The following is a 16727-nucleotide window of genomic DNA, read 5'->3' on the forward strand; positions in this document are numbered from 1 at the left end:
TCTGTCGAACCGGAACCGTTCGTTTACATTGTTGTAATTTACAGTTTTGGATGCCTTAATGATCACCAATTTGGCTGAAATTTTGCAGAGGTGATCTATACATTAGGACCTAAAAACTGAACGGTTAAGATGTGAAAATGTGATCGGAAAGTGGGTGAAAACCGGAAATTCGTACCTAAGAAAAACTAAGGACATCCTTAGTGTAGCCGGACTGTGTATATATATATATATATATATATATATATATATATATATATATATATATCTGTAATTGTCTCTCCCAGATCACAAGCTTACTACTATATAAAGGCAACAATGTCAGACACACAGCAAAGCAGCAAAGCTTCACAGATAGACCCATTATTCTGAGACCAACAACAGACCAAAACACGAACAAGCCAAGTAGAGAATCAAATCGGATCCCCCCATTATGAAGACATGCCCAACTCCCCATCTCATTCTCTCATTCCTGTTCATATGCACTTTTTTCTTCTCCCTGACCCACGCCGCCGGCGGCAAATGGCAGCTGCTTGTGAAAAGCGTCGGCATTTCGGCCATGCACATGCAGCTCCTCCACAACGACCGTGTCGTCATGTTCGACCGCACCGACTTCGGAAAATCCAACCTCCCCCTCCCCAACGGCGTCTGCCGCAACAACCCCCACGATACGGCGCTTAAAGTCGACTGCACGGCCCACTCCGCCGAGTACGACGTGGCGTCCAACAAAGTCCGTCCTCTGTTTGTGTACTCCGACGTGTGGTGCTCCTCGGGGTCAGTAAACCCCAGCGGAAGTCTAGTCCAGACGGGAGGTTTCAACGACGGAGACAGAAGAGTGCGGGTTTTTGATCCGTGTCCTACTTGTGACTGGAAAGAGATTGAGTTCGGGTTAGTCAACCGGAGATGGTACGCCACCAATCATATTCTTCCAGATGGACGCCAGATAATCATCGGCGGACGGCGGCAGTTCAACTACGAGTTTTACCCCAAAAGTGGAGGCTCAATGAACGCGCACAGTTTACCTTTTCTTGTTGAGACAAGTGACGGCGACGCCATAGAGAATAATCTCTACCCTTTTGTCTTTCTCAACCTTGACGGCAATCTTTTTATCTTTGCCAACAATAGAGCTATATTGTACGACTATGTTGCTGGTAAAATAGTGAAGACGTACCCCACAATACCCGGTGGAGACCCGAGGTCGTATCCGAGCACTGGTTCAGCGGTGTTGCTACCTCTCAAGACTTCTAAAGGTCAGGTTGTGGCAGCTGAGGTTCTGGTTTGCGGTGGAGCTCCCAAAGGCTCTTATGTTAAGGCCGAAAGTGGGACTTTCGTGCCAGCATTGAAGACATGCGCTCGGATCATGATAACCGACCCGAACCCGCAATGGGTTGTGGAAAACATGCCTCTAGCCAGAGTCATGGGTGACATGACGTTACTAGCCAACGGTGACGTTTTAATTATCAACGGTGCCGGATCAGGTACCGCGGGGTGGCAGCTCGGGCGGAACCCGGTACTGAACCCGGTTGTTTACAAGCCCGATAATGCGGTCGGGTCACGGTTCAAGAAACAAAATCCGAGCACCATACCACGCATGTACCACTCCACTGCAATACTGCTACGTGATGGAAGGGTACTTGTTGGAGGTAGTAACCCTCATATTCGTTACGAGTTCTCAAACGTGCTTTTCCCAACCGAACTTGCTCTAGAAGCATTCTCCCCTAATTACTTGGACTCGCAATTTGCAAGTATACGTCCGACCATCTATTCGCCTCAGTCCCAAATTACGGTTGGTTATGGACAGAAGCTAGCCGTTCGATTTTCGATAACGGGGAGAATACAACTGAACTCGGTGTCTGTTACGATGGTGTCACCTTCATTTACTACGCATTCGTTCTCGATGAACCAGAGACTAGTGGTTCTTGCTTCCGAGAATGTTAGAGCAGTGGGGAACCTGATGTTTGAAGTTCAGGTAACGACGCCGGCTTCCGGTAATCTTGCACCGTCCGGATATTATCTTGTATATGTGGTTCATCAGCAGATTCCAAGTAAGGGTATTTGGGTCAAGATTCAGTAATTAAGATATTACTAGAAGTTAAGAGATATAGGTATGGCCGTATAGGTAGTTAGGTACAGTTGCTTTCTCAATTCTTTGTCATCGTATACATTAATTATTCTTACAGTATTTACAAGTTGTGTTAAGTGTATCAAAGATTTGTATACAGTATACAGTATGTGAATCAGAAAAAAGTCGGCAGGATTAATTCCTTTCCTTCACAATTCTCGTCAAATTTTTTTTTTTTTTTGGCAAATGGTAACATCTTGTCAATAATTTCATAGTTATATCTAAATCAAACCTCTATGTATATATATAATATACAAGTATGAATCATTTGAATGATTACGTGAGGTTTTTTAAGTAATGCATGCAAGCTTTACTATACCAATAGTTGAATACTTTTGATCTTAGCAAAAGCAACATATACGCCAACTTCAAATTTGAATTCGGAAAATACATTTTAGAAATAGCGCAACCTAAACTTTCCTTCTCTTCTACCATCAAAATTAACTGGCATTGTCGTTCTAAAGTAGGTTTATAATCAAGATCCTTGACAGATAACTTTCACTCTTTGACCTTATTATAAAACTAAGCTTTATATATGTCACGTCAACTGTATTGATGGTGCACGTAGAGATAGCGCAGTTAAATAAGAAAATGTCCATGTCCACGTAAGAGTAGATGCAGTTAGCATTAACACATAACATACGCTACTCGCAACTAAAGACATCAAGTCAGTGAGATTGGTACCAACAAAGCCACCAAGCTTTTCTTTTTTTTTTTTTTGGTCGAAGGGATGAAACAAAGCCACCAAGCTCATAGTCAAAACAAGCAGCCATCTCAAGTTCTCAACTGTAATCAATAACTGCCACTCCACAATTTCATTAACCAAGTTCATCATAATAGGCACTTATTCGTTGCTCTGACTCTAAAACCAAAATCAACCCAACCCCTTCAAGAGAGTCACGGCCACACCCAAGCCATAAAAGGGCAAAGAAACATTCAGAAAGGTCGGCAATTAGAAGAAACCCAACCCTCTCAACAAAAGCATCGTAGCACTTTCCATAAAACCTTTCAAACCAAATCCCCCGAGTATTGGAACCACCCTCATCATCTTCAAAATTGGAAAAGAAACAAATTGTGCAATAATCACGTGCACATTTGTCCTAATCAAGTTGACAACTTACTTGCACAACAAACTGTGCAAAACATTAATCACACTTCAGCACTTAATTTCAAACTTCATTAGAATCATATGCAATCATACTCATGAGTCACCGGTCACCACCATGTACACCCGTTCAACAAAACTTGAACGTACTCCACTAATCTTTCCAAACAACACCACTGATCCCCAATTGAATTCCTTGTTAAAATCAACATGACTTCTACTGCCTCAAAACAGTTACTTTCCTTTGTTCTGCTCTGCTCTAAAATCTGTTCTAGTTGACCAACTAGGAGCCTTATCGAGTCCAACCAAACCCAACATTAATGGCAAACCACCACCAGACGTACGGTTCTACCCACAGCCGAAAGAAAACTAAAGAGAAACACTCAATTCATATATATATATCAAACGCTTCAAAATATTCAATAATGATAATTTGCTTACCCGTTAGCCTATCTAAATAATTTTTTTTTTAGTTCTAAATTATATATTTATGATAAAATTTGAGATTCTCTTAGAAAACTCTAAATTGAAAAGAAGAAGACGTGGTTTGAGAATGCAGCTGTGACGTCTGACCGTTTTGAGCAAGGCTAGGGGAAGGGAAGAGATCGGTCTCATCTTCAAGGACTCATCTGAAATGTTCCAGTACCAACACCATGAACCAGGTACATTTGCCTAACAAGAATCGTGGTGGGAAACAGGTTGGGCATTCTCCAAATTACCATCACCCATGATGATTTCAGTTGCAATGTTCGGGGTCTTGCAAGACTCCGAGCATGCTTGGCTCTTGGATATGTTCTGAGGGATCATAAGCCAGATATTTTCTTACTACACACACACACACACATACATATACATATACATATACATATACATATACATACATACTAGATATGAAATCCCGCGCCATATATGTTGTGGGTATGTTATGTTTTTATTTTATTGTTCATATCGCTGAGCTTAACCCTGCTCAAATGAAAGACACTCAATGAGCCAAGCACCCAACTAACAACTTGGAAGTCATTATGCAATTGGATCTCAAATCATATTTCGTAATTGAATGTGGCTTTTGATCTTAGTGCTACATTTAATAAACTAAGGGATGTGATCGCTAAATTGAAACTACATGAACAAAAGCGATATCAGATATAAACTGGAAGCACCTCATGATTGATTACTTGCAAGTTTGTTATAATTGGATTACCAAGCGAATTGCCTAATTCAGCACGACCCTTAATTTCAGGCACATCTGCCAACATAATTCCATGGATTTGCCCATTTTACCTGGTTGTCTCTGCACAACCATCTTTGCTAGATTTTTGTGTTTTTGTGTCACACTCGCTAGATATATTATCTGTGGACTTGTTCCAACCCAGTTGGTAGCTTCAGCCTCTTCATAAATCTACCATCAGCTCACCATCGTTTAAACAAATTTCAGCAAGAAAATATGGAAGAAATAAGTTGCCTGGTGGATCAAAAAAAGATGCTAAAGCACCTGTTAACGTTGGCACACTGAAAGGCTCTTCCGCCATTCCCATTCCTGACGTTATCCTCCCATCAACACACCAGCAAATGAATATAGCTTTCTCTGAAAATGCAGCGTTGAAAATTGAAATGAATAATTTCATACCCATTTTGCAACACTGAATATAAGGTAAGTCCGTCTAAAGTATTAGATATCAGAATAAAAAATTCTAATATAATAGAAGAAATGTTCGTTTGAATAGAGGCATTTTCCCCCAATTTGTTTAATTTGTTTCAAATGGTCATCTGAGATCTAATCTCAGGTTCTTTCTAGATTTGTTTTGCAAGGAAATACAATATGTAGAAACACACGTCTCTGTTGTAGTTACGGTAAAATAAATTTTAAAGTTTAGGTGATGAACATACAAAGAGATGCTGCACTCCTGCGACAGGCATGCGTAGAATTTTCTTCCTCTATTCTATGTGGTATTAGCAGTTCGTAGAGCACACGTGCACCACAAGTAGTACATGAGATTGATTTGCCCTGCTAAAAGACCATATTATATGAGAACATATTACTTGGACCAAGTGAGGGTAGAAGAGATTCATAAGAATCAGGAATCCACAGAGTGCAAGGTAAGGACAATTGAGACAAATATGATCTGGTTGTGCTTCATAAAAGTGAGATCCTAGTCTTTTTTTTTTTGTCTTCTTCGAAAGAAAGTAAATCTTCAGTTCCATAATGTTTCACATTCCCCATGATATGGTCATACATAATAATAATATTTCACGTTGCACATGATATGGTCGTACTTAATATAGGGATGGTGCACAAATAAATAAGGTTCGTGAGAGTCAATATAGCTTAGCTTGCGAGCAGCACTGACCTTTCATCCTTCACTTCACAATTGTATCAAAATTATTTCAAGTAGCTTGTCATTCAAATTAGGCAAAGAAAATTTCTCCAAAGATTACTTCTTTAAGCATTCATTAAACAAAAATAACTTCATATCTTCAACACATTCCACACCAACTGCTATGAACAAAAATACAACACAAAGAAAAAATGAATGTACATCTACAAACCTGCAGCGCATTTGTAACGTCCCGAACCTAAATTTACTAGTTTACGAGTCTTTCAATCGGTAAACGACATTTACATTTACTTTTCGGCTCCGTTTCGATCTTTTAAGGGCCCTAAAAGTTGACTTTTTTTCCGGGTCAAAATTTGAGAAAATTTTCTTCATGAAAGTTTTAGAGGATGTTAAACAGAGCGCGTGCATATGTGGTTCGTAAAAATCAGAGTTCGTATGTGAAAGTTATAAGCGAAAATGTAAAATTACTGTTCATGATAATTTCCTATATATATGGGAAGTTACTGTAGTAGATCAAAATCTACCTAGTGGGTAACTCTCTCTCTCTCTCTCTCTCCCCCCTCCCGTTTTGTGATGCCCCGAAAATTCGTATTTATTTTTCGAGGATTTTCCGGAATCTAAATTGTGGTTATTGGACGGTTTCATGGCTTGTGGATGGAGCGGAAGTGTTTCGGATGAAATTTTATTCAGAAAGTATGACTTTAGGGGGGTTGCAAAGGTTGACTTTTGAAGCCTTGAGATTCTCCAAAAACTTCCTTCACGAAAGTTGTAGAGCGCGTCGATACGAGTTCGTGGACATGTGGAACGTGGAAATCGGAGTTCGTATGAAGAAGTTATGGCTATTGGAAGAAGTTTCCATTTTAGTATAAATAGGAGAAAATCAGAATTATTTTCATAAATTCCATTTCCTTTTCCGGAAACCATCTTCCCTCTCTCTCTTCTCTCTTGGCTGCTACCCTCAGAATCGAAGAAACCCGTCTGACTCGACCCGACCCGACTTTTCCGGCGAACTGCGGCGGTCTCCGGCGACGAAACTTTCCAGATAGGATCGTCTCCTCCGTCTGGTCGTCCCTCTGGTGTCCTCTAGCGCCGATTCTCCTCCACGGTGGCACTGCAAGGCGGTACAGTTTGAGGATTTCGGACCCGGTCGGAAATACTTGTTCCGACGTCGGCGAGGCTTCAAGTCTTCTTGGTTGAGCTCAGAGTAGCCTCCTTGATTGATCCTTGGTGGTTGTTTGGATCGGTTAACGTAAAACTTGGTTCAACTCAGTTTGGATTACTGTTCATGGCTCGTGAGGTAGTTTTCGACCCCTTATGCTTGTTTTCTGACTTCGAGCTAGTTATGAAAGTTCACAAGCATGCTTAGATGAAGAACTTTGATGTTGGGAGTTTTGTGAAATATTGAGTTTTGGCCAGCGGCGGTGCGGCACCACCTGTGGCGGGGTTCTGGAGGTGTTCCGGCCATTTAGGGAACTATTTTTGGTATTATATATGTTCTACTCGTTGATACGAGCATTTCGATATATAATATGCAAATTTTGGAGTTTGAATGGATTTGTTATGATTTTTGCCGTTTCATATCTGTGAATTTATTTGATCCGTGAGGATTCAAGCTTCCGATCGACTTGTGGTTTGGATACCTCGATTTTGGAAGTACTCTGGAGACTTAGGGAGGTCTCGGATGAGGTTTTTCCTCGATTGGCATTACTCATGGCGATTTAGTTCAAAACAAGGGTTTCGAACCTTAATCATTTTGTGATTCGTGCACTGAATCAAAACCCTATGTGTTCAGGTGCTTGTTGGACTTGTTGAACAGATTACGGCGATTGTGCTTGTTTTGGTTCTCGTGTGAAGACACAGCAGGATTCAAAGGTGAGTAATCTCACAAGGTTCATTAATGAACAGATTACCTTTATCGTTTGGTGAGTAAATCTCACGATATTTTTATGAGCAGGATCGATATTTGTTATGAGTAGGATTGATATGTGTTATGAGCAGGATCGATATTTGTTATGAGCAGGATCGATATTTGTTATGAACATGATCAATATTTGTTATGAGCATGATTACCCTATTGTCTTGGAGTTATTAGGTTAACTACAACTATAGTTGGTATTAGTGGCATTTCTGAGTGGATGACTATGTGTGTCTATATATATATATTATGAGACACACACACACACACACACACACACACACACATATATTCATGTATTAGTGGCTTCGTGGTGAATCTTTGTGATGATTATTATGTAAAGTTTGTGTAGAAATATTTGTGTAATGAATCGATGACATCAGTATGGTGAATCTTTGTGATGATTGTTATGTAAAGCTTGTGTAGAAATATTTGTGTAATGAATCGATGACATCAGTATGGTGATGTGATGATTGTCATGTAAAGCTTGTGTAGAAACATCCGTGTGGCTTGTGTAGGAATATTAGTAGGATGGTTGATATCTGTGTGATGACTAGCCATGAATCTAGGTGATGATCGCTATATGTGTGATGACTGGCGATATCTGTGTGAATTTATGTGATGATCGCTATCTATGTGATGACCAGCGATATCTATGTGATGATTAGTAGGATGGTTGCTATCTACGTGATGACCGCCAAAATCTATGTGATGATCGCTATCTGTATGATGATTGGTGATATCTTCATGAATCTATGTGATGATCCTTGAAATCTATGTGATAATCAGTAGGATGATGAATATTTGAGTGATGACCGGTGGTATCTGTGCGATGATCAGTGTGATGACTGCTCGGTAGCGGAGCTGAATTGTTATTAAGTTAACAATAATCGAGAAGACTGCTGTGATGGTTAGGGCTACCTACAGACGTCAGAGTGAGGGACTTCGATGACTACTTTGACTTGAATTGCTTGACTTAATGTGACCTCCTGAACTAAATTATATGTAGGGGTTACTATGAATTGTTTTGCTTGTTTTGATATGTGATTGCCTTGTTTCTCCTTGATTGATGGTTTGATTTACATTAAGAGCCATAGTGGTGATGAATTGTACTCTGGGGTGAGAATAGGAAGGTGATTCATTATTTTTCACCTTGATGTCATGTTGATGACAAAAAGGCTCCTAGTGGGGAGGGAATGAGCGTGGTTTGGGATGCGCCGTAGGGCGTTAGAATGGCATCAAACATTGCTTGAGGAAGTCTTGTTTGATTGAATTTGTGTAATGGGACGCTAGTTGAGAATCTAAACATGAGGCTGTAGTCACCAGTTGACTTATGTAGACACGATATGAAAGATTATGGAATTGATGGACGTAGGTGTGAGATGTGTGTATATCGTGTTTAGGTTGAGGTGACTTAAAAAATGTGTTTTGCTTTGTGGTTTTGAGTTGCTCATACGAGCTTCATAAGCTTACCGGGTTTGTTGTGTGGCAATCCGGTGCACTATTCAATAGAATGGTGTAGGGGTTAATCCTACAGGTCAGGAAAATCGTGGCTGAAGCTGAGGTGGCGCCTGTGCAGCTTTACGGTAGGAAGCTATATTTGTGACTTTACTGTTGATAAGGACTTCCGTTGTATAGTTACTCTGAGCTGCATTTACGTTTTATTTTGCTGTTGACAATTTAATTCGTAAGCATTGTAATATATGACTCTGTGGAACGGGTCAAAATTTGACATAGTGGGTTCAGGGCATCAATATGTACTTGGGTTAAAACGGAAAAAGTTTCTAGGTATTTTGTATTGATGGCTGAACGATCATGCATATGTAATTATGGTATTATATATATCGATTTTCATGTGTGTAAAATCAAGGGTGTGACACGTTTCTCTCTCCTCGACCCCGTCGGCTTTGGCCGGCCATTTCTTCCTCATCCGGCCACGGATTTGGACTAGGCCGGTGGCTATGAAACCCTCTCTTCCTCCTCTTCACGTCTGTGGTATTTTGGTGGCATGATTTGGGCCGTAGGAGGCGAACACGGTGGGCATTTCGGGGCTCCGGCGATTTCCCATTTTCCGGCAATTTCTGGCTGCACCACCACCCAATTCTTAGAGCCCTCTTCCTTCTGGTTCGACCCATGCTAGTGGGCAGCGGCTATTTTTCCGGATTACGGTGAATCGACGACAAGAACCTCCACACGGGTTTGAGGACGACAGATATGCGAGTTTGAGGACGGGATAGTTGGACGGTCATTGTAGCCGCAAACCGTGAGTGGACATTTATTTTTAATTAATTGTGCATGTAGTATATTATTATTATTATTTTTTTTTTCAATTGAGATTTAATTTATGATTGGAATTATTGAGATTTTATGATTTTATGAGCTCAATTTTCTTGAGATTTATTTATGCTTTATGAATTACAAGACTAGTGAATTTCCTTCCCGAGGGCTTTCAGAAGATTTTCGAGCTATTTATTAATGGATTATTGAGTTGGGGAATGATTTTCGGGAAGTGATCAATTAAGAAAATACTATGAGAATTATTGATTTCGATTATCGATTTATATGATGATATTCGTGTACGAATGATTTATCAAATATTAGAGCTCGATGGAATTATCAAGATTTCTTGAGTTTTGAGCTCCGCACTTATCAGCTTTGATGACAAGGCCCGCCCCGAATTTCACCCAGAAATACGGTGAAATCTGAAGTGGCCCTACGGGACCCACTTTTAAAGAAGATTTTACCGAAAAATTTCAGCAGAACCTCCCCTGAAAGTAGGCAACCCAAACTGGTAAGAAACCAAAAACACTTCTAATAACCCCACCGTAACCTCCTGGAGCCACCCTGCTCCCATATTCCAACCAACTCAAACTCAAGGATAATGATAGTATTTCAAATACGTAAAGTCCAATGAAGCTCCATAATTAAATTACAACAATTCACTAAAGTTAGGTTATGGACCTTAAATATAATTCATTACAAGTCCGGGTCACACTTCCCATAGTAATCAGAGCAGTCTAAAACAGAAATTTATAAAAGTTCAATAGGTTAAACGTAGGTTAAACAGGTAACCTACTATACGAGATGACGAAAGCAGGTGCAGTCACTATGGCTCACTCCTAATGCGCCTAGCAGCAACGCTGTGAACTGGGCATTTGAAACCGAAGGGCCCAGGGGAAAGTACATAAAAACGTTAGTGTGAGTGGACAAAAATAATTAATTGAAAAGATGAAGGATTTTATACTTTCCCACATTTATTCCTTTAAAAACTTGATGCATGCAACAATTATAAAACATTTGTCTTTAAAAACGAAAACCTCGTAAAAAAACAAGCCAGCCTCGCTGGTTAAGGGAAATCGGACTAGCCCCACTAGTCAAAATAACATAAAAGTAGGGGAAGAATATAGCCATACGAATGAGCCTCCCAGGCTCGGGTGATAGCCTCCCATGCTAAAGTACTCCCATATACTCCCGTTATATACCCAAACACCACTAGCTATTAGGATACTGAGCTTCAACATTACTGTCACAAAGACAGTAACTAGCGCCACAAAGGCCGACGGGCTTCGGTGATCCCATCACCTCGCCACAAAGGCGGACATCAATGCTAGCAATGACAATAGTCACCCAAAGTATGGCAAAAGAAAATCCGAAAACCACATAAATCCATAAAGCTTCCCCAAATCACGCAAATGAATTTCCAACGACGTGTCCCACACGCCAAGATAATCTCAAGTTCAAAAATAAATAGGAGAGAAATAATAATAAAACATAATCTCCATAAATCGAAACAAAACTAATTCCAAGATCATCATCAAGGCATTCCCAATGCCAAAACCGAAAGTCCATAAATAAATAAGAAATATAACTCCATCGAAAATCCTTTAAAAAAAATCTCAAATCGACGAATAGAAATATAGTTAAAACATATAATTCCGGAATTCACCTCGGAAATAAATAATTCGTCAAGTAATATTATAAGTCATAACCAACTTCGGAAACAAATCATTATCGAAAGCAATTATATGAGATAAAGCGAAATCAATCTCTGAAAATAAATCATATGCTCGAAATGTAATATGATAATTAACTAGAGCATTACTTTAAGAACTAAATGCATGCATCATTATTAAAAAAACAAAAGTCCACTCACTGTACTAGGCTAGTCCTGTCGTCGATCAATATTCTCCTCGTATGGAGACTCCTCTCGTCCTATACGAATAACACTCGTAAAAATATAATTACAGGACAGAAATTTAAAGTTACGATAATTAGAAATTGAAATTCTAAACCCCTTCTTTAACCCAACTCCTTCAATCCGCATCGGATTCCATCCAAACTACACGAAAATCACAATTACAGCTTCTACAGCTCAAATACCATTTAATTAGCTAAAAACCGAAACCAAAAGTACTCCACCCTACGCTCCACCACGTGCCACCCATAGGCGCCGGCAACACCACCATAGGCCACCAAATTTTACCAACAAACACAACTCAACAGTCCAAACATCTTTCTCAACTGCACCTAAGCTTAATTATACTTGGAAATTCCAGAATCGAAGCAAAATTTCGAGGAACACTGAAATGAACAATGACAACTTCAATCCTTCGATTCTCCTTCCACACCTCAAATTGGATTGTGAAACTTGGAGAGATTCGTCTATGAGGAGTGGGCTTTCTCAAATGCCCGGTTTTGTAGCCAAAGGTGGCCGGAATTGAAAGAAATCAATGATTGAACCCGACTGCTACAGTAAAGTTTGGAAGCTCAATCTGCGAAATTCCAGCCAAATCGTCGTGAATCACCACCGTAGGTGTGTCAAGGAGGAGGAGGAGCGTCGTCCTATGCCCTGGGTTCGTCGTGGGTGGCCGGAAAGAGAAGATCGACCAGAAATCAAAGGGAGGCAGAAGGGGAAGAGAAAAATCGGGAAAGAGGAGAGAGAGAGAGTTACTGAGGTGGAGGGGTGGATTTTCGAAAATGAAAATCTACCAACAGTAATTTTCCATATATATATACTTATTACCATGAACACTTATTTTCCATATAACTTTCACATTTTAAGCCATAACTTTCACATACGAACTCCGATTTAAATGTACCACATGTCCACGGACTCGGTTTAACGTCCCCTACAACTTTCGTGAAGGAAATTTTCTCAAATTGTTAACCCATAAAAAGTCAACTTCTAGCACCCGCCCCTAATTGATAAAAACCGAAACCAAAGACGGTAAAACGTTTAGTAATTCAATTAGACATAGTAAAAGGGTAATTCGGATACGGGGCGTAGCATTTGAAGTTATATTGAGATTTCTTTCCGAAAGAATTAACTGATTTACTGAATATTTGATTTATACTTTCGAGGATTTATTGAGATATTGAGCTTTGGTTTTGAGTTATCGAGATATTCTTAAGTTATGCTTTCGGTGAATTATTGATGATTTATTGAAGTAATATCGAGTTTCTTTCCGGAAGTAATTATTTGAAAGAGGTTGATTCCAGTTTATTGAGGAGGTAAATAAGTTAGCGCATGCATGCGTTACCTGGTCGGCAGTCCCCTCCAGACAATATTCTGGTCGGCAGTCCCCTCCAGAATATTTCGGTCAGTAGTCCCCTCCGATGCATCATTTGGTCGGCAGTCCCCTCTAACTACCTATGGTTAGTCGGCAATTCCCTCTAATCATCACCTCCTCGTCCAGTCGGCAGTCCCCTCCAGGTGGCATGAGATGATTAATCGGCAATCCCCTTTAGTCATCATCTATTTTGAGATATGATTTTGAGATATGAGTAATTTAATGAGATGTTTGAAATATCATTATGTATTTGAGGGATTTGAGATTTTAAAGAAATTTCGAGATGTTCTATTTTACATGATTGAGATTTCAGTAAAGATGATGATTAAGAGTATTTTCAAGATTTTTACTGCATGCGAGGTTTTAGCGAATAACTTGGGAAAGCATTAAGGTTCACTTGTTCATTCGAAATTACTTATTTTTCGTCCACTCACTCTAACGGTTTTCAAATGCTTTTCCCCTGGGCCCTTCGGTTTCAAATGCCCAGTTTGCAGGTCAGATTAGCTTGAGGTCGATCGTACATGGGGTTCAGGCACAGTTGTCATAGTTTCCGCATTATAAAAGTATCGGTCCTTTATCTTGTATTCTATTCTCTTGTACACCTGGTGCATTAGATTGCTCTGATAACCCATGAGATTGATGATTTTAAGTTCAGAATTGTTTTGTGAAATGGGAGATGTTGTGTTTTAGGAAGCAAGGTGGCTCCAGAAGAATAAGGTTGGATTATTATAGAAGTGTAAATGTCTTTCTACAGGTTTTGGGTAGTCCACTTTTAGAGGAAGTTTGGCCAAATTTTTGGTAGAATTTCTTCTAAGGTGGGCCCGCAGGGCCACTCCGGATTTCAGGGTCCGGGGCGGGTCCTGTCAGCATTTCTAATCCGAAGACATATTTCTATGAGTCACTATTCTGCTTCCATTAACTTCATCATCCTCACTATCAAGCACCACTTCATCTTCAAACTCACTTACACCAGTTCTCATCTTCTCATCGCAATCTGAATCATAATATAAGATTGTCTATGCAATTATTGTTCAACCTGCACCCACATTGACACATAATATAAAAAACAAAGCTTAATTTGGTTTGTATGGAAGGGACTCAATTAGCTATGCATTGTGGTAGTATGACTCCAAACTTTGCTCTATTCCAAGAGGATTGAAATCTAAAAGGAGAGGAATACTTGTAGCGAGGCAATCCAACATGGTTGGGTGGGTGTCACATATTTTGGACTGGGCTATTCAATTTACCTATACATGGTTGGTTTGTGCCCTCATAATGGGCTCAATATATGAATCTAAATGGGTTTCCCAAAACAAGAATGCTTTCTTTCTATTCTTGGGTCCGGGAGACCACCTTCTTTCTATTCTTAGGTTTTATTTCTGATGCTTTGTTGCATCTAGTATTTCTTTTGTTATTTTATATTTTGATGTAGTTTCTACATCTATCCATTGTAATTTTTATTCTGTTTATTATTAATAAAATTGAGTTGACAGTTTCTCAACAAAAAAAAATAAAAAATCAAGACGTCAACAGTATCGTCTCCTGTATCTCCAAGCAGCTAGCCCTAGCTCATCGAACATTCAAACATAAAATCTCCAAGAATTTCACTCCAATATACGTTATTAGATCATAACGTAAATAAATTAAGTTATATAACGGAAATAACTTAATATGAAAATTATTTCCTTTTTTTTTTCCTGTAAATGCTTTTGGCATTAATGCATGATTACATACCCTATAAATATTACATAATCACTAAGACAATAAACTTAATGTACAACATTAAGGGATTGTAATGAAGTAAATAAATATCGTAAAGTCATTATGGTAATGAACTTATTGTATGTTATTAAGGGGTAATAATGAAGGAAGTAAATATCATGAAATCATTATGGTGATGAGCGTAATATATGGCATTGACAGGTAATGATGCACGTTATTATGGCAATGATTTGAATAAATGCTTCTTGCATTGTACTAATATTAAATAGGAATGATATATGTCAATCAAATCCAAAAACATGAACAAATATATATATATATTCCAAATAAACAATCAGAATTTAGGGTTCATGCATCATGGAGGATTTTTACATACAATCATGGTTTAATAAGAATGTAGATATAAGATTGAAATAACAAACAAAACTGGGTTCATGCTCCATGGTGATTTTTCATATAATGAAGGCTTGATAAACATGAATTAAAATTAGATTTTGGAAAACATTACTTGATGCAGAACATATGAATCTTCAACTTATTTGTGCAGAATTGAGAAGGTTGTTTGTACAGAGCTTCTCAGCCAATCCAAGAGCTTGTTTGTGATTCAAATCCTAAACCAGATTGAACAATGATCCTCCTTTGGATGATGAGCAATTTCAGAGCTTTTCATGTTGATAACGTGTTGTAAAACGATACTAAAAGAATTTGAGAGAGAGAGAAAGTTTGGACGCAGAGAGATGGAGTTATGTTTTATTCATCTTACTATGAGGTTTGTATAAGGCTACATCTTGTGTACAAAAGGTAAAACTTAGAGGTTTTTACCAATAAGGTTAAGAGTACAGGACAAAGTACCATGCGTAGAGACAATTGTCGTTTACACCATGCGGACCACTAACATAGATGAGGCGCCAAAATAAACATTAAAATTATACATAATTACAAGATTGCCACTACTTCTTGAAATGGTCTTAAACTATTGGGAATTGTACATAATCTGGAATGAACGTCGCATGGGGTAATTCAATGTATGGCGCGGATTTCATTAAAATAGGGCATGAGCATGGAAAAAGTTGGGCTAATTTTGTAGTTGGTACTTTCACCTGTATTCTTTACCTTATTGGTAAAACCCTCTAAAATAAACTAAGAACATTTAACTGAACCATTTCAATCAAAACCAAGACCAAGTATTATACAATACAATACTATTGACTAATACAATACTATTGACTAACAGTAACATTTACAATCTTGCTGTTTTGCATTAGCTTTTGACATCTCAAATGCACCTTCAACTATAATAACAAGTAAAATTTGAGATTAATCTTGCACTGCAACAAAATATTTTCTTCTGTGTTATATTCTTGGTCTTTGTTGCTCTTTCTGACATTGAGTTTTTTGCTTGTTTGTACTTCCTCCTTTTTGTTTGCACTCTCGATCTACATGTTATCCACAGTTTATGAACCTTTCTTAGTAGGTATAGTGTGAAACTGCAAATATTGAATGCATCATTAACCTGTCAATTGTTATCATGTATACTAAATTCACTAATATGCAATATTTGTTGGTGCGACTTATTTATATATCTAAATAATAATGAAATACATGCTAAAAGTGAGGTTATCGATAGGTATGGATAAAGAAATAAACAATTAAATATGCACAATACATAAAGTTCATATGAAAGACATTTAAACTCATTAGTATCCATTGGATGATGACTACTTAGTGTCTGGATGGGAAATGTGCTATTGCTACTGAGAGTCAGTGTAATTGTGTAATCGTTATTGCCAGTTAGTAGAATTGTGTAATTGCTAACAAAATCTGTGAGAGATTAGATAGTACTTGCTCATTATAAGTGAAAGTTGGGTAACTACTACTAAATGTAAGGGATACATTGAGTAGTATATTATTGCCCATGATCAAAATATAAAAAAATAAATAAAAAAACAGATTATACATA

At 38.6% G+C, this 16727-nt stretch overlaps 1 protein-coding gene across 1 annotated transcript; it reads left to right on the forward strand.

Annotated features, from left to right (window-relative positions):
* Positions 1 to 333: 333 nt before the first annotated feature.
* Positions 334 to 2247, forward strand: LOC112197615 (aldehyde oxidase GLOX). Its single transcript, XM_024338357.2, has one exon. It carries the CDS (start codon positions 431 to 433, stop codon positions 2069 to 2071), a length of 1641 nt encoding a protein of 546 aa, XP_024194125.1. The 5' UTR covers positions 334 to 430; the 3' UTR covers positions 2072 to 2247.
* The last annotated feature ends 14480 nt before the right edge of the window (positions 2248 to 16727 follow it).

Source organism: Rosa chinensis, chromosome 4 (assembly GCF_002994745.2).
Source record: "Rosa chinensis cultivar Old Blush chromosome 4, RchiOBHm-V2, whole genome shotgun sequence".
Lineage (NCBI taxonomy): Eukaryota > Viridiplantae > Streptophyta > Magnoliopsida > Rosales > Rosaceae > Rosa > Rosa chinensis.

What these genes read in the sequence shown, in the direction of transcription:
- LOC112197615 (XM_024338357.2), top strand. Translation starts at nt 431, where the DNA reads ATGAAGACATGCCCAACTCCCCATCTCATTCTCTCATTCCTGTTCATA.